Source organism: Eutrigla gurnardus (assembly GCF_963514095.1).
Source record: "Eutrigla gurnardus genome assembly, chromosome: 21".
Taxonomy (NCBI): domain Eukaryota; kingdom Metazoa; phylum Chordata; class Actinopteri; order Perciformes; family Triglidae; genus Eutrigla; species Eutrigla gurnardus.
In genome coordinates, this window is record NC_139932.1 from 10910245 (window position 1) to 10930005 (window position 19761).

Here is a 19761-nt window from a genome sequence, read left to right on the forward strand (position 1 = left end):
GGAAGCATCATGGCACTTAAAGGGAGCACATATAATAAACGTGCGCTCACATTCTCTTGCATTGACACACAACTGCATTCGCTCCATTATTGGAAACCCTAGCAACCGTTATATCGCACCCTCACTATAATCTTTAATTACCCATTGCAGTCACAGAGCAGGTAGATTCACCACCTGGCCAGTGAGAAGCTCCTGACAGACTGAAGTACTTTGTGCAGACCCAGTTCAAACACCTACTTTAGTGTATACTCTCAGGATGAAAAGGAAAAAGGTGTACCCCTTTATCAAAAGCTCTCACGACAGCTAAATGAATAAAAACGACGCACTAAGGAAGAAGGCCGTCTGTCGTAACGGTGACACTGTGGATGAAGGCCATCAAACAGTGGGCAGGCTCTCAAATTGGAGACCCAGAACGCAACCGCACACAGGTAGCGAAACAGACTCACAGATACGCACATCAAAAAGTACCGAAATCAGACACACACACACACACACACACACACACACACACACACACACACAAATGCCATCCTGACCCTAGAACGTGAATGGCAGGAGAAGAAGAGCGCAAAGCTCTTTTATTTAGCCCAATTAAAAAAGGCAAAAAGCCCAAACAAAAGGAGTGTTTTATTGCACTCCCCACTATCAGCAGAAAGGCTCATTAGCCACAGCAGCATAATTAGCAAGATGCTGCACTGCTCGTTAAGGAGGGGCCCGAGCCGTAAACAAACCCTGCTGAACTCCAAACGCCCACGGTCTCTCTCTCTGTAACGATCTGCCACCGCTGTTCCCTCCCTGTGAGAGAACCAGGCACACAGACAGGAAGGCTCTGACAGACAGAAACAAACACACACACACACACACACACATATCCAAGGTCTGCTACGCAAACACCCACAGCACAGACAAACCACCGCTCTGGGGTACTGTCTTCCTTGACAACTGCATGGACAAAGACGCACACATACACATCACGCACACATACATGTGCAAGAGATCCATGCATTTTTACGATATTGTAGACAAAGAGTGCCTCACTCGAGCAAAAAATGATGAATATTTGACAACTGTGACACAGAAAATCATGCCAACTGTCTGAATCTTGACTTTGGCGCTGCTGTAATCTTCAACCTGCCACGAGCTTGTGTTGAATAAGAAAGGATGCCAAAATAAGCAAGACGAGTCTGTGGTTAAATGTGGTGCAGTCAGTTAGGCAGTCAATGTTTTGATCAATGTGTATGTGTGTATGTATCATGTATGTAGCTAAGTTCAATTGTTTTATTCGGACTGTTTGGAATTTGGACAACTTTTCTGAAACATAATTGATATTCTATTCACCTCTATTATATTGAGGTGACAGCAGTTTGCAAAGGTGGATATCTGAAATCTGTGAAATACCAGTAGAAGAGAGGCTTTGTGAAAAATTAATCTCACGTAGACGCATAGACAGCTTGCATTGTATAGAAAGGCATCTCTCTAAAAGCTATATTCCTTGTCTGCTGGTGTGCAACGACAGTCATGGCTCGTGTCACGTGTGAATTTGAGCCGAAAACTACTTCTCTGCAGAGGTCAGCTGTTGTTATCACGTATTTGCTCTCTGTAGAGACAGAAACAGAGACTGGTGGATACAAGTGGTTGTGCCTGTGTGTGTGTGTGTGTGTGTGTGTGTGTGTGTGTGTGTGTGTGTGTGTGTGTGTGTGTGTGTGTGTGTGTGCGTACATGCGCATGTGTGTGTGTGTGTGTGTGTGTGTGTGTGTCTGTCTGCCCCTGAACCAGTTGAGATCACAGACGACCGCAAGGTGAGCATACTCAAGAGAGCCCTCCTCCATTGAACAGGGGTACAAAGGGGAAATGGTGCCAGACAAACAGCCAGTGTTTTTTTGTTGTTGTTTTTTTTGTGCCTCTGTGTGAAAGTGTGTGAATGTGTGTCATCAAAAGCAAAGGGCTGTTTACAGCTTGAACCACATCCGTGCGATCAATGTCCAATCCAAAAGAAATACGTGAAGCATGTGGTGTCCACTTTTTATTGAGTAGTCTCTCGGAAGATTTGAGGTGTTATATTGAACAGTACATGATACGTATTTTTTTGGGATATTATTATGTACAGTATATGATGGATGTTCCTCACCTGCAGCAGGGGTCTCTGGACGCCCAGAACCTTCATGGTATCAGCGTTGGCAAGGATCTTCAAGGGGTCAGCTGCCTTGCTCACGGACTCAATTTCCTTGTTGATCTCCGTTCGCACCTAATGGTTGAGTGATAAAGGTTTACATTGTGTGGGTAATGAGAAATGGCATGAAGCTAGAATAACTCAACTTTTGTGTTGAGTTCTGCTTGTATCTAGTTATTTTTCTAAGTGTACAATTTGAATTTCCAGAGGGTGAAGATGGTCTTCACATCAGTGTAAACAAAAGTCCCTGTAATTAATAGCAGTTTCTAACATTTCATGTAAAACACTGCTCAGCTCCAGATAGTCAGCTGGGGAAAAAAAAAAACCTCTTTGTTTAAGCCACTTAAAAGTTGAAATTTCTTGATAAAGCCAGAGGGGTCAAATCTTCGGGTTAAAGCAGAAGTTTACATTCATTTGACTAGAAGAGCATTAAAACCAAACAAACACCAGATGACAAAACACAGAGGTGTTAAATAATATGTAGAAATCTCACACACACACACGCACAAGCAATCTATTTATTGTCTGGCTATATAGGAAGGTTACGATGGAGTATCATCGGCCTGGAAGTTAGAGTGTAGTTAAGTAAAAACAGTAATTCTATTGAGGTAATATTGAGAGGATTAAGTAGTACAATGGAGCACTATGCCATTATGATCTAGTTCTATTGATTTCGAGAAGTCCTGATGGAGTACAGTACAAAATTTAGGCCCATTGACTTTCAAGGGCCCCACAGTTGTGTCAGCAGAACTAATATGAGATCTAGTACAGTATGAAAGGTTCCAGCTAATGAGTAACAAGAACAGACTGTTCTTTCAATAACAGAATATGTTTAACATACAGCAAGTACCAGTCTGTTATAAAGTGTTACCAGTACCTCGTAGCCAAGATTTTTATGATGAAAAAATGTATTTTCTGGGGAACGCTCCAATGCTCAACTCAAGCATGTCTTTGGGTGCTAATGTGCCACTCTGTCAGACAGTAAACAAGACATCAATTTGTCATTCCACTAACCTGGTTGAGGAAGAGGTCATTGATGTAGTACGTGAGGAAGGCTCGGAGCTGGCACTGCTTGGCCTGACCTGGCCCCATGTTCATCTCTATCTCGTGGATGAACCTGAACAGACAGGGAAAAACAAACACTTAGAACAGCAGGAACACACCGACGTCATAAAGCCACCTGTGAGCGGAAGGGGCTAATGCTACCACCGGAGCAATGAGACACAGGCCTGTGACCAGCAAACACAGTCACCTTGCATCGCTGGGCCCAGCAGCGACTGGAAGGGTTATAGCTGTGCCGTGGGAACTCATTTTGGGAATGTCTGTATGACTCTCAAGGTGTCTTAGAGCAAGTTTGTGAATGTAAAAGAGCAAAAGAGCTGCAGTGGAGCTGCTTGGTGCCATCAGCACGACTCTCAGATGAGTGTGTGTGCAGCAGCAGTCGTGTGCAGCTTCTCTGTGAGAGTGAGAGTGAACTATGCGGGACAAATAACTGCAAATATCAAAACTATTTATGGTGTGAATGACATAAAACAATCAGAGCTGCTCTTTGAATTCCCCCCAGTGAGCTGGTGTCTGGTTGGTGGGATCAGTCAGACAGTAATGTATGGCTTTGTTCGAGGCACATACACACCTCGTTTGTCAGAGAATCATTGGTCACTGGCCTCGTCTCGCACACACACCACAGGGCAAACCATGCAAGAGCGAGTGCCTTCTCAGGCGCTCAGCACATATAAATGCACAAATAAATCAAACTCCTCGCAAAAGCATTTCTTTGACCTACAAGACCTGAAATATATATGACCTAAAATTATGGAAGAGGGAGACAGCGAGGGAACGCAAAAGAAAAATGGTTTATGTGAGACAATCGGGGAAAAACTGAGGAAAGAAACTAGATAATAGGAAAATAATACAGGGGTCACGCTACAAAGATGACTTCAGATGGTGATTCGGTCGGACAAAGCCATTTGTAAAACGCAGGAGGACGACTCCAATGCTTAGAAACCGTGTGTGTGTGTGTGTGTGTGCTAATGTACAGTTGGGCTCAGACGCAGGAGGCTGCAGCATTGCAGACAACCATGGACACACAGTTTATGCAGGAAGTATAGATCAGTGGAGTTGAATGATTGATTACCTAAAGATAAGCTTGAACGTACATAAAAACAAAGCTCACGCACACATAGAAACACATGCTGAAGCACACGCTGCAAGATCACACTACTCAGCATCCGTGCCCAATTAGTCAGCAAGAGCTGAGGCAAGTGTGTGTGTGTGTGTGTGTGTGTGTGTGTGTGTTTGTGTGTGTGTGAATCCTTGTATGTCAGAGTGAGCAAGGGAGAGACAGAGTGAGGGAGGAACCTAAACCTATTCGAAATCTTTCATTGATTCCCAGTGAAACTCTACCGCAACGGAAAGTTAAGTAGGAGAAACTCTTCTGTGGCCTCATTAAAACCGTCAAGCTTGCAAAACAACGGGGGCCAGACGCCCGGCTTCTTTGTATAAATATGTAGAGAGCACAACTTAAACTCTCCTCCTTGACGAAAAACAACAAAAAAAAGGAAAAAAAAGAAAATACGATTTCTGCTGACAACTTCATTTCCAAAAAATTGATCTCAGGACAAACGTCGCCGGTTTGAACGTGCACCGCGTTGTCCCGAGATCCATCTCGCGCTGTCATTATTGTCATTGTTTCAATACAAGTGTCAAGATGATGGATCTTCAAGTTAGCGTGTGAGCACAGATGGATTTTTGTAGGCAGGGGTGATAACGTTTGAGTAATGTAGCAGGGGACGAGGCAGTAAAACGGCTTTGTCTATCCAGACGGCCATCTGGAGCTGAGCCGCGGGCCCCCTTCACGAGGATACGGAGCCCATGGGTGGTGCTGGGAAGTTTAGCCGAGGTAACTAGGCTAAAAGCACTGTTGGGGCCAGCAATGGTGAGCAAACCCCCGAGGCACGTGTCAGCAAATTTACATTTTAAGAGTTAGTGAGCAGGACAGCCTGTATAAAACGGAATGTTTCGGGAGAGGATTCAGAAAAATCATTTGGAATACAGAGTCGTAAGGCTGGTTAAAATGCAAATGGGTAAATAACACAGGGGCACGGCAGAGCTCAAAGATTTTCCAAATGGATCCTGAAAGAGCATCGCTCCCAGCTCATTATCATTACAACCGCTGCTTCCAAATGTTCCTCGCTGATGGCGTGACACACAAGTGAATAACAAGCTTCTGGAAGATGATGGCGGCGATAACAAATGACACCAAACAAGTTAACGCACACGCACTCAATCCGTCGGCTCGTCCCGACTCTGAATGAGTCACTAAACCGCCAAAGGGCCGTGCGAGGCCATTTGCAGAAAAGTCGTACTATGTGCCATCCTACGCAAACACATGGGCAGCCAGTCTGACCTCTCGCTAAGAATGACAGCCAGCCTCAATTGATCTCTCAAGGTTACAACTGAGCTTTCACTTCACAGTGGTCTAAATTGACATTTTTCATCAGTTGTTAGCTCTTGCGCTACCATTTCTCCCTCCATATGAGCGTCAGAGTTTTTATTCCCTTTCTAAAATGTCTTAATTCTTTCCTCATTGACTGCTGTTTTAAAGGGAAATGTCACACTGTTTCACACAAGCAGCAGGTTCAACACCTGTTATTGTTACCGGAATGAATGCGCCTTACAGTACGACATAAAAGGCCATTTAATGGAAGAACCCACAAATTGCATGCATTCACTTCTTTCAAAACCGCGAGAATCCAGCAATGGTGTCCGCTTCTGCTTATAATTGGATCGGATCAACAATGTCAGTGTCATCGTCGAGGTGATGACACAACGCACCCGTCAGCCATATGGCAGATGTATGCAGCCGAGGATTGGTTGGTTGGCCACGTCGCAAAAGGAGATGCGGTGGAAGCGCTGCAGAGACACAGCAGCAACCGCACAGTGTGGACCTTAAATAATCTGCTTATCTACCCACACACACACACACACACACACACACACACACACACACACACACACACACACACACACACACACACACACACACACACACACACACACACACACACACACACACACACACACACACACACACTACTGTGTCCAGCTGGCCTAAAAATACCGTGGTACATTTACACAGACTGGCATGCAGCAAACGTTGTGATAGAAAGCATCAATTATAAGGGAATTAGATCATTAGAAAGGACGAGAAGACCAAGACCGAGAGTTCATGGTGCTGGTGCTAATTGATTCATTGATTACAATGAGTGCTCAGATCATAGAAACAATAAATAATAAAGAATGTGCTTTAACTTTTCTCTCAGCATGCTAGCAACGCAACATGCTACCTCACTGCCTTAACGGTGGCATGAGTGCATAAGGTCAACATATATGTTTAAAAGACTTCATGGTTTTAGACTTAAGACATGCGTTTGTAGTCAAATAAAGAAACTTGCATTTGTGATCACAACATTAGATGATGAGTCGATTGACAGATAAATGAACAGAAAAATATTTTTATCCTTTTATAGTGTTTCTTCGAAGAAAAATGTGAAACATTTTCTAGTTCCAAGTTCTCAGCTGTGAAGATTTTCTGCTCTGATGTGATAGTGAACTCATTATATTTAGGTATTACAGTATTTGTTCTCCCTTTGGGCTGTTTTGGGCCAAATTATGAATCCATTGATTAAGAAAATTGGCAGATTAACCGATAATGAAAATAATCTGATACAGTAATCCTTCTACTTCAGGCAATATGTGATTACTGAGTGCAATTCCTCCTGTTGGTTTTAGAAATCCACCTCAGAAGAGTGTTATTTCTTGACCAAAGTCATTAGTACACGAACCGGGAAAACACAAAAACACATAAGACCCAGTAGACAACAGACTGGCTTCATCGTCATCCGTCCATCCACTCACAATCTGTCTCACAGTGACAAGAATTCATCAGACACTCTCAAAGACATGCGTATGCACGGGCACGATAAAACAACCCATTCACCAGAATAAAATGTCGGCATTGCACAACTCTGCAAACCACAGATACCAAAAACTAGTTTCATATCATTTCTATAAGTGTGTCAGTGTATGTCAACCCTTGTGGTGCTTTTGCGGTTTTGAAACTGCAAGGTTTTGGCAACACTTATTGTTGAGTTTACGTCAATGAAAAACATAATTGATAGTGCAGTTTGCATAGTAATGTCATTTTTAAAAGACCAACCAAAAACCCAGATTGATAAATTCAGAAGTGTGTCTCCTCTAGATCCAACATGGCTGCACCAGTCGCACACCAACCCCATTTTCTCAACAGCACCTGCCGATGATTGCACTTGACAGCATGCAATTATCTGTCATTAAGAAACAGATGTCAGAGCCCAGGGTCTGGAGATGGATAATTGTAGATGCCATGCCCTCTGTGTATGTACGTCGAGACTATAGCATTCCTGAATGGCATAATGTATTTATACCAACGGGGATCCAGCATCCTCGCTGCTCTCTGATCATTCAGAGAAACCCCACGGATTTGATTTTTTAAGATAGCTGAAACAAATGAGAACAGACGGGGACAAAGATGTTTCATAGCAGCAACTCCGAATTCATTTCCCATTGGAAACCAAACCCGAGGTAACAAATGCTTCTTTAAATGGAAAGGGTTGGGATCCTGTCATCCATCTCTATCTGCAGCCGTGGCGTAATGATGCCGAAAGAGGAATGGGATAAAGACAAAGATTTAAAAAAAAAAAGACAGCGGGATAAGAGTGTGCTAAGATCGATTAGAGACTCAGCATTTTTAAATCTCCCAGAATTCCCCCAAGGCACGAACCCATCAGCTATGGTGAATTCTGATTTGACCGCCCCAGAGAGGAAGGCTTGTTCTGCAAAGACCTGTCACACACCAAGGACAGGACACACTGAAGCCCTGCCAACTGAGAGCAGGAGGAGGAGACGGAGAGTGAGGCATGTGTGTGCGTACCTGTGTCCGTGGCTCATTCGAAATCAGTCTGTCTTTGTCACCGTAACACACACACACACACACACACACACACACACACACACACACACACACACACACACACACACACACACACACACACACACATAAAAATATACAGCCATATGTCAATACATCAATACGCCACATCCGCTGACACTTGAAAGCACTTATCTACATGCAATCCTTCTTCCTCGCATTACCCAGTCACTTCAGGGCGATTTCAAAGTCGTAAAAAGGATTTTAATGAACGGGGCCACTTTGGCACAAAATATGTTCTCAGATGAGACAATGAATACTAGAACGGCAGTGTTTAATTGTTGTCCAACTGCACATTTAATAATGGTTTTCTGAGAATATTACCGCTCCGATGCACACTACTTATTTGTTTCTACAGTGGAAATCACACAGTAGGGATATCGCTGCAGAACTGCATCAAAGAATAGCAAGGCAAAAAGATGGATGAGGAGAATTCACATTTTGTATGGCTTTATCCACAACACTTTGCAGTGAAATGGTTGAAGGCCCCCAGCAATTAACACCGCCACCACTGGATGGCACTGTGTCAGCTTTCTCCACCAGCTCAGGCTCCATGACCAGTTAACTGAAGTTTCTATTTTTTTTTTTTTCTTCTTTTTCTTCCACAAATGGTTTTAAGGGAGGAATTAAGATTCCAGTTGGTGTGTACCATCTGAAGCCTGTACAGGATTTGCTGCACGGGTGTTTGTGAGTGAGTTAGAGAAGAGAAAGACAAAGAGAGAAAGAAAGAGATGGCTGAATATGTTGGTTCCTCTTTATTTATTATTTTAAATGTGACAATGCTGTGTGTAATTAAGTGTACCAGCGTGTGTTTTTATCAGTGCCTGCTGAAATGCATATGTTCTCCCACACACCGCCCACTCCTCTGCCAGACTCCCTGCTGTTCATATCCCACTCTTGCCCCTGATGCAGCATCATATATGCAAAAGGCTTTCAGTGTATTTGCGTGTGTGTGTGTGTGTGTGTGTGTGTGTGTGTGTCTGTGTGTATGTGTATGTGTGTGTATGGATGGGGGGCCTGAGCTTGTGTTTGTTTAAGAGGAAAAAAAGAGAGAAAAGGAGCGTGCCATGGGAAGGTGCAAAGATGCATTATGTAAATGATGTGTGTGTGTGTGTGTGTGTGTGTGTGTGTGTGTGTGTGTGTGTGTGTGTGTGTGTGTGTGTGTGTGTGTGTGTGTGTGTGTGTGTGTGTGTGTTTGTGTGTCTACATGCTTACAGCAGCAGGTATAAATGGGCTTCATAATCAGGAGCAATACTTGGGAGAGCGAGGCTAATAGGATAAAAAAAAAACAGGGGTCCATCCTCCCGTAACCCTGCATAGAATCTGTATAGATCACAGTGGAAGACTAACAGGCTTAAACGTGATGGCCACACAGCAAGAAAAACAAACACCAGCTGTTTACAATTGACGGAAAAAATATAGGATATATATTTTTTTGGTTCCCAATTAGATGAAAGATGCCATAAGAATAACGTTAGGTAAAACTATGTGTGAGGTTACCCTCATAATGGTGTTTTTTAGGATTAAACTGTGATCTAGACATAAATCCAGAAGATTTATATCTATGTTCTGTTTGGAAATTAAATATCTAAATATTTATTTCTTAAAATTGTCAGTGAATTATGTGGATCCTCCTTCGGAAACACGTGGGCCCTTTTTTTTGGAGTTGATGAATACATTAATTACCAACCAGCAGAACTGGCTTATGAAATGTGCGCATGTGAAAAATATATTTTTACAGTTCACCTTGTTGAGATACAAAGTTTGAAAGCAACACAAACAATCAGAAATATTTTTTTAGAAGGTAGATTTTCCCTTAAGGATCAACAGTATTTAAAGCTACGTGTTCTTTTTCTTTTACAGTAGAATCTCTATCATTACTATTCATCTGGCAAGACTGTAAAAATGGACATAATTCATAAAAATAGACATGAAGAATGGCAACATTAGTATGGAGGAGACTGTGCCCCCGGTCACCTGATAGATGTATGCATGCATCAGTTCCCTGCATATGATTACTGGGTATCTCCGGTATGTCACACAGAGGTATGCAGGTGCATGCGTGTATATTTGCAACATATGTTCATTCTGCGTGTGCATCCACACGTATATTGCCTGCATGCCCATTTATGTTTGCACCTATTTCTGTCGGTGTGTGTGTGTGTGTGTGTGTGTGCGCTCGCTGGCCCGTCGCAGTGTGGTGCAGACCAATTAAAACGGGGGAGATTGATGACCAGGGGCTCTGAGTAGCAGCAGCAGCACTAGCGGTAGCAGACAGCTGCTTCCTGCAGACAACAGGAAATGAGATGGCCTTGTTTAGCTGACGCTGCCAACACCAACGCCACAGAGCCTCAAAGACAAATCACCCCCTTACCGCTGCTAGTGGCCTACTCCTCCATCTTCCTACAGCGTGCTCTCCACCCACCATCTCTTTATCTTTTTCTAATTCTACCCAGGACTCCCCCCCTCATTAGTCTTTTTTTTTCCTCTCAGAGTAATGTAGTCAAGGTATATTCAGTTACCACTGTCGAGAAAGGGAGTACAGATGGGCAAAGATTATTGGCTTTATTATTTGACCCTTAGCTGTCGGATGGAGCCGTTAGCCATCAAGGGTTTGTGGTGGCGGTGGTCTGATATTTTGGGAGCTTTTTCGCGTTTTTTGAGTCGACTCAAGCCCAGAAGTAATGTACAGTCGAGTCATGAGAATCAATCATGTGGTCAGCTCAGGAATGCTGAAGCAATGCATGCATATTAGAGTCAATTCCAGCTTGCTTGCTCAGTGATAATAGCGTGCCAGTGAATTATGGCCAACTGCTGAACCACTGTCTGCCCAGGTAGTAATTATTATATTCACAGTTGTGTGTAATGAAGATCTATCCCCCCCCCCACTCCACTAAAACTTGGTTTGAATGACGCACACCTTCCTTGGCGCGTTGCCTAAGGCAAGGAAATAGTAGCAGCAGGGGTGCAAAACCTGTCCGCTGCTGGTTCATTCTCATTCACAACAGCTTTCAAATTGTCAGCAGACCAGATCTTTTTATTCCTTGTCACTGAAGTATGAATTCTGTATAATAGGCTGTCAAACTGGAATGGTAAATACTAAGATGGACTCACAGCTTTACTAATGAGTCTGCAACGGGTGGCGAAGATCAGTTATTATGATACAAAAAGGATAGCGGATATCAAATAGTGTAGACAATTACATGCTGCTTAATATGAACTCTTAATTTGTCTTAATGTTATACGCTATTACATTTAGACTTCCGGAACCATCTGCTGTACTTCATTAGCAGTACAAAAAACCATAATGGCGGCAATATTTTAAAACCTCACACATCAAGCAGTTGCATAAATGTTTTTCGCCATTTAAAATAAAGTTTGAGGTTAACCGCCCCTGCGAAACACAGCGAACATACCATTCACTTTTAATGGCAGCTAACTGTTGAGATTTTTCCTTTTACTATCCCGTTAATGGAGAAGAGCTGTGGGAGCTTCAACTCTGCCACATGCTACATCGAGCCATTAAGACCACAGCGTGGCAAAGATGCCTCAATGTCACAATAGGAGGCTACAGGGCCTGAATTGAACTGATCACAGACAAAGAGGCAGGTGACTGCACTGCTCATGCTCCCGTGGTGTGCATGTGTGCAGGTGCATGGTCCCCCCCCTTCAAACACCTATTTTCTTAATGGCAGGCACCAATTGCTTAGTCCAGACACACGAGCACACACGCTATTCTTCAGGCAGACGGGCAGGTGCAGACTAATATCTGGTCTGATTGTGCTCCGCTCAATGCTTAAGTATTTAAGTGTTCATCTCCTCCTTATAAAACAAGTCTGATTAACAAGCCGCGCATTAAGTGGCGTCCCACAGGTGACATTTACAGCGGGACGGACACTGCATAATTAAAGGAAGCTGGGAATTAAAAAGAAGGCTGATGAAAAAAATCAACACTTATAACATAAATTATTATTATTACTCTAATCCAAACAGTATAAGTGACTTAATTTAGCTTGCCTTCACTTTGGCAGTTTAGCCTAGTCCAAGAGAGGGTTGTCTAAAGAAATAATAATAACATCTTGTTGTTCTAGTGCATAATAATGAATGGATTATGATTACTCATGTGTTGTGTTCATACACAATGTTGCAGCTGGAGAAGAGTTAATTTATAAAACATATACACACAAAACCAGATTTTTGGTCAAAAAAGGAAGAAGAAAAGGGAAGCTTAATTAAAGTAGTATAGGATTTAGCAGCCTTAACACAGGGCCAAAAAGAACTGAAACAATTAAGAAAATCATATACTAGTAAAAATAAAAAAAGTGTTTCTGGGCCAGTGACACACTGCTGTGTATTTTCTACCTTTGGAAAATTAATCTTATCACTTTATAAAAATAAATTACAGCGTGGCTGAGTGCCGATAAAGCAAGCGAGTCATGATGATTAAATGGGTGTTGGGTCCATCTTTCCTGACCTTGGTAAACACCGACACACCCACACACATTATGCTCTTTTCTAATCAGTGTCGACGGCCATGATATAGTCTTTTTGAGCCACTGAAGGACACTCATGGTTCGGTGGATGACTCAGCAAGACTGAAATGGCAACTATCCCTTGGAGAGCTAAGTGCGAAGGCACTTTTCAAACTACTGAGAAAAACACTTAACCTGCGCAACAACAACACAAAGGCTGGCAGCGAAGATGGACATGAGGAGTCTATTTTAGCCCAAAGGGGAGAGTGAATGGAAAGTTGCCCTGAAGAAAGCCGGCAAAGTCGAGGTCAAAAGGATTGTTGTGAGGAAACGCCGATGGTTTTGATATTTTCTCAAAGACTCGACGGCCCCAGGTGGAAGACTGCCAATCTGCTGAGTTATATACTGTATATAAAAAAACATTTTGCACCAACAACAGAAACTAGCTTCATCTTCCCGTTCAGGTATATATATATGTAATTCACTGTATTTCCTTCATATGCCTCCCAGCCAATACACGCAGCACAGTATTGGAGCACTGCATAGTATCGGAGACCTCTAGAGGTTGATGGATTCCCCACAAAAGGTTGCTCGGTGAGTTGTTTCACATCATATTCTCGCCTAAAAAACACTTTATATTTATCACCTCTTCTCCTTACTGCATGGCCTTATCTCCTCTCTATCTCTCACCCTTCATTTCACTTCTTTTTCTCTCCCCTGCCGTCTCCTCTGGTCTCTTATCCGCCCGTAATGCTTCAGACTCTTCCCTCTGCCCCATCTTTCCCTCTTGCCCTCTTTCCCCTAATTCCCCCTCCCTCTCTCTATTTTTACCACTCCATTGCCGTTATCTCTCCGCGGCACCGTTTCAGTGCACCTCCTCCCCTCTGTGCCGTACCTTTCCCCTCCATCCCTCTTCTCTCGCTCGCTCTCTTTCTTAGGCTTCCATTCCATTTAGACCTTTATGTTAGCGTAGGACTTTCCATCCTGTGGCGTCCAGGTAGTAAATTGAAATGGTTCTGGGGGCTCCATTGAAGCCTGATTGAATTTAAAAAGAGAAAGTGTCATAAAGAGAACTAGTGGTGAGAGGTCTGTAATACACCAAAGGGCTCCCCGAGCTATGACTGTGTCGACAGGGAGAGGGGGGAGTGGGGCGAGGGAGGTGAGGATGGGTGCAAAGGAGAGAGGTAAAAAAAAAAAAAAAAGAGTGAGGACAAATTTAAGGTTGAAAGAAGCAGCAACAGAAACAGGATAAATGAAGGTAATAGGAGAGCGGGTGAGTGATTGAAATTGTGAAAAACTCTTCATCTGCATGAAAGCCAGCCTATTACCCCTCACCCACAGGCAGATAGACAGAAACGGAAACACAAAAACCCCTCGCGAGCGTACCCCCTCGATGGTGACACCTCACAGAAATGCCTCAATCACGGTTTGCATGGCCTGGAGGGAGCGGGGGTGACAGGTCTCATATTGGAGACTGCCAACAAAATGCAATTCCAGGAAGTCAGTTCTAGGGCGGTGGTGTCTGTCATACCCACAGCTCTGATAATACTCCCACACATCACATTACGCCGCCGAAATAGCCGCCTCTCAGCATTCAGGGCATACACAAAGGTGGCTTCACACAGGACGCACAAGTATCCACAAACACAGACAGACAGACAGACGGACATATCACATGCACATGCACATGAAAGACTTCCTGTATACATTACTGCCAGGGGAAATATCATGTTAGGGGTTAAATTATTCATTCATCCTTTCATTGCCTGTCCAAGCTGGCTTGTTGAAGTGTGCGTCATGTCTCGGCCTCTGTGGGAGAGCGTGTATGTCCACTTGAAAGAGCTCTCAGGGGAGAGAGAGAGAACCTTGAGCGGGTACTGACCTTAAACTTGGTGCGCTTCACTTTCAAGTGACAGGTATGTGTGTGTGTGTGTGTGTGTGGGCGATGTGTTTTCATGTACATGGCCATATGCGTAAATAGAGAATCTGTCGGTGAAATATTTCAGGCATCAGGATGACCAAAGGGAGGTCGGAGAGCCTCGGATCCAAACCATTTATACATTTATGGAAACCAGGGAGTAATTTGTGGTTCACATCAGATCAGAGAGGGAGTTGGAATTAATTAACAATGAACTATAATTGATATAAAAAGAGCATTGAAATGTCAGTAGAGAAGGTTTTTTTAACTTCTTAAAGCAGCCAAAAAAAGTAATTAAGTAAGTATTAAGTGATAACAGGATATAAAATGCTACTGTCCGAACTGAATTTCACAAAAACTATATTTAATTTTGAGAACATCTCTGTGATAACAAAAAATCTAATTTCAGTTTTGGAAAAATAAGTCAACATTTCTCAACTTCCTCCTTGTCATTTATTTAGATCCTTCCCCAACCCCATTTCGGAATACAAATATTGCAGCAAGCGATTTCTCTAAAAGCATAACCACCCTAAAGGAGCTCTCTTTGCCTCTATACTCAAAGTTTCTTTCACCCAAATGCACTCTAATGCAGAGTTTAAGTCTATGATGGAAGTGACAGCTCGTCGGTAAGGATCTCTTAGAACTGAGACTCTTCCAATCCTCCAATCTTCCAATCTCCTCGTTAACGCCTTTGTTTAAAACAAACAACATCTGTTCTATGTGGGTAATCCAATCCAAAGGTCAAAAGAATCGGGGATGTTAATGGACGCTGTAATATCGCCGAGTTCTCCACTCCTCCACAAACACTCATTGACTCAGCCTGCTACTTTGTTAGCATGAAATATTGAAAATGATTTGTTGCAAAGTGATTAGCGTTTGTTGCTTCTCCACACGCAACAGAGGAATCAATGCATTTATTGTAGTAGTTGTAAGACGACACCAGGGAGAGTGTGCGAGGCATACTATCCCCCCTTGGCTCTACAAAAAGCATGTCGGTGTCATTCCGTATGGCTTCATCTTGCTCAGTTCCCTTGAAACGCATCGAGATGCCTGCAGTCTGCAGCGCATTTGAGAGCAATCAGGAGCTTCTGCTGGCTAACGCCAGGATCCTGAACGGTCAGCTGAAAATGTATCACTGGTAGAGTTATTGGAGATAGCACGTTGAATACCAACACATCAAAAGATGCTCACGCAAAATAAATGTTCTTTTAAATAAAGCATGGGTTTACGTTTGCTGAGGCTTTGTTTTCTCAACAGGTCAGATGCTTTGAAAATGCGTACCAGAATGTGGATGTGGAGAGCTGTATTTCTGTTTAACATTCACATGACGTTTTTAGGAATATTTGCTCAGACTTACATCCATTATTAAACTATTAGCGGTGATCGAAGGATTTCCTCGTTCTGTTATTCTAACGGGGAGGCCGAGGCCGGCATTAAATGAGTCAGACGGACGAGGAGACAGGAACAGAGGATTAGGCATGAGGAGTCATAATAATCAGGACACGGCCTGCAGCTAAAGACAGACTGGAGAGAGAGAGAGGGAGACATAAATTGAGAGAGAGAGAGAGAGAGAGAGAGAGAGAGAGAGAGAGAGAGAGAGAGAGAGAGAGAGAGAGAGAGAGAGAGGTAACCGGTGCTTAAAAACAGCGAGACCAAAGTTCTGTAGCAGATGATGAGGTGACCTTCAATGAACATTAACACATGCCTGTATGGTTTTACGGACACACAGTGGCACTAAATAACTTCAAATACTGTGTTATGAATTATCACATGGGTAACATTATTATCAATCGACAAAAAACTTGTTTTGAGCTTCTATAACGCCACATTTTAGGAGATTTAAATTGCATTTTTGGACAAAACCATGAAAAAGTAATCTAAATGAATCCCTGCTATAAATGATTACCATTCACAGCCCTAGATAACATAATGGAGGAGTTCAGTAGCGTTCAGCTGTGGTAAAAAGAAAATGTAATTATCTATTTAAAGCAATATATAGTAACTTTCAAAGACCACTGGACAACAACCTTAGAAATGAATGAATTCCCTCACCTTGCGTATTCATACTCAAAGTCTCATACTGAATAAGGCAGGTGGTAGCGTTATCTAGTCTTTCCTAGATCAACTAAGCCCAATAGACTTCCTCATAACATCTTTTTATTCAGTCTTTTTTTCACTCCGCTATCTTTCAGTGTAACGAAGGCTTTCGCCAGTCAACGTCCTGGAATGCTCTCATTACCTTGGTGCGGTTGCCAAGGGAGCCGGCGTGATATTCAATACTTCTGTTTCCCATCCCTCCAATCTCATTTACACTTGACACCTGACATTTGCATAATGGCCTCACTCCATCTCCAACTGTAATACAGGGAGGAGGTGAGGCGGTGGTAGTGTGTGTATGTGTGGCTGAGCTAATGCTTGTTTGGGTGTGATGAGTACATATGTCTATGTAGACTGCGTGTGTGTGCGTGTGTGTGTGTGTGTCGCAGGCAAGGGTTAAATTACTTCCGTCTTAATCTAGCTCATTAAACCTGCGGAGAGCTCCGAGTGCACCACATTGGCTGATTTGGGACAATTTGCGGAAATGCTGGCAGGAACACGTAAATGTGCATGCTAATCAGGGATGCTGTGACCCCAATCAGTCAGAGACCGATATTAAGGTGTCAGGAAAGCTGAAGGCGAACACCAAGTCTTTGTCTTTCGGTTTTATTTAACAATGTAAGCAATGTGAGATACCGGAGCGCTATGGAAATGGCACTTTGTTAGAGAGACGGCCGTCTTGCAGCGAACCGGTCCGTTCATTCATCACACGTTCTGGCAGAAATCATATTCAATGCATCACAATGTTGAGGAGCGCCGGCCTCTCCTGATCAGGAGAGAGCAGCAGAATGTTCTCATGTCAATACTTAGTAAATAAAACAAAATAACTCAACTTGTTTACAAGTCAGCCTTGATTTATTTGTTTTTAACAGGCTTGGCATAAGCATTACTTTATTGAAATTATGAAAATAAAGCTTTCACCTTGGACCTGTGACTTTGTCCATATATATATGTCTTCACATGTCTTAACTCTTTCTGCGGGCCCTGCAGCAATACAATATCACATGTAGACTCAAAAAAGCACATGAATACACACAGAGTGGAGTGGTAAATGGATATCTAAACCCCAAACACATGCACACCTTATGTTCATAAGGATGGATGAGTGAACCCAAATACCTTACTCCTGATTAAACTATTATTCTCTGCAAACCTCTGCACACATTATTGAAATAATCCCTCTCTCTCTCATAATGTACTAATTTGTCGCAAACGCTGCGCCTGGAACATTTATCATCATATCTTTATGTAGCGTGCCCCACAAAAGAAGAAAAATAATATAATCCTCCCCCACATCCGTTCTGGCCAGAAAGCTATGAGCTTGAAGCTGAGTGAAACATCGTACTTAGCAAATTGCATTTGAAACCAGGGGGGAATAAATACTACAGATAAAGACTGCTCTAATGTGCTAAAATCCATTAGAAATCTCATATTCACACATAGCTGAAATCACATTACAAGACGCCCCTAATGTCATTTCATAGGGTTTTTCCACCAGCATGTGCTGCCGGGGTGAGACACTAACATCAAACATAATGGATTTTTGCCTTTCCCCTTCCCTCCCCACCTCCCTTCTGATGTTCGCTCCCCTCACATGGTGTTTTCTGTCCTATCCGTGGATGCAGTAGCCTGACTGTCGTCGTCGTTGTGGGTGTGAGCTCTATTTTGGGGTGGATGTGATGAATTTAGCCAAACAGTTTTAGAGAAGAGACCACTCAGACATGGGGAGGGGGGGGGACACTGGGCAGTTCAATGTTGTTACACTTTATTGCAAAAGTGTTTCCTTCCCTTGACTTTCCATGCTTCACTGCAAAACAGGACGGTAGATGGAGGCGATGTGGAAATAGCAAGAGTACTTCTGCTGGTTTGGATGACTTAAAATGGTTGATCTTCCCCTCTTCTCTTCATATATAGCTATATATTTACATTCATAAGCTTTACGTCTAGATAAGTCATGCAAAGACAGGAGAGAAGAGGAGAGGAGAGGCTCGATATACAGACTCAATCAGAGTCTGCCAGTTTGACTTTTCCACTGGTTGCACACCCAATGGGCACACCATGACTCCAGCATGACTGGTCGGGGATCAAACCCTCACTGATAGGGGAGGAAGGACGAACGAGGACGAGTATCTATCTCTTTTAAAAATGTGCATCTTGTCCTAATCAGAGTTGTGGCTTATTCTTCATCTCACGGTTTAGGTTTGGAAAAATGTATTTTTTAGCACGAAGGGGAGACATATTTTTGCTTTTATATCCAGAGTCAGAAAACATATCTGAAAAAAGAAAATCACTCCTGAGCCAGGAGAGTAAAATAAGTTAAATAAATATATACATAAACCAAATAGATCCTTCAAAGCTACAGGAAGAGGCCAAATTACCCAAAAAGTTCAAATTGAATAGAGCAGCAAATAAACATTTTGTCTAACAACTGGTTTGCTCATCCTCTATTCACACTCGGGAGTATGATGTGAGTCAAATATGGCAATTATGTGGATATCCAAACAATAAATTATACAGAGCAAATTAATTAGAGAGGGGAAAGTGACGTAAGACACACAAACACAAATGATAGACCGAGTGAGCCTGCAGACCTTGACTTTACTCACAAAAAGGACAAACATTCTCCAGCCCCAATTATTAACTGTGAAACACTGTCTCTTAGAAATGCCCAGAGTCTGTTTAGTCACTATTGGATTAGATGCTGTATTGAATTGAGACCATCCATCTTTGAGAATAATTAACTATCCAGAAAGATGGACTAACTTATGCAACCACCAATTAGGAGATCACAAACAATCCTTTCAGAGGGAGTTCGGGCATTTTAATGACTTGTTGATTGGTTAGCGGGGCTTGTTTGGAGAGTTAAGCAGCGAAGATGTGCTCGGAAGAGTTAAAAAAACAAACTCCTCGCACTCTTTCCCTCATCTGCCCACCACTGGTACCCGCTGCGTATTATATTATACAACAGCAGAACGTCTGAGGCAAAGTTTATGTGTACATGGGTGCTGATCTAGGCCCCCCCCCCCACAATCAAGCAGCACCTAGCAACACACACACACACACACACACACACACA

General features: G+C 42.9%; 1 protein-coding gene across 1 annotated transcript in view; it reads right to left on the reverse strand.

The window, feature by feature from the left end:
* exoc4 (exocyst complex component 4) overlaps positions 1–19761 on the reverse strand; it is a 106600-nt gene that overhangs the window by 41644 nt on the left and 45195 nt on the right. Inside the window, exons 12-13 of the mRNA XM_084039292.1 lie at positions 3185–3287; positions 2129–2245 (exon numbers count right to left, since the gene is read on the reverse strand). Of these exons, the coding sequence (XP_083895418.1) occupies positions 2129–2245; positions 3185–3287 (220 nt within the window). The remainder of the gene's footprint in view (positions 1–2128; positions 2246–3184; positions 3288–19761) is intronic.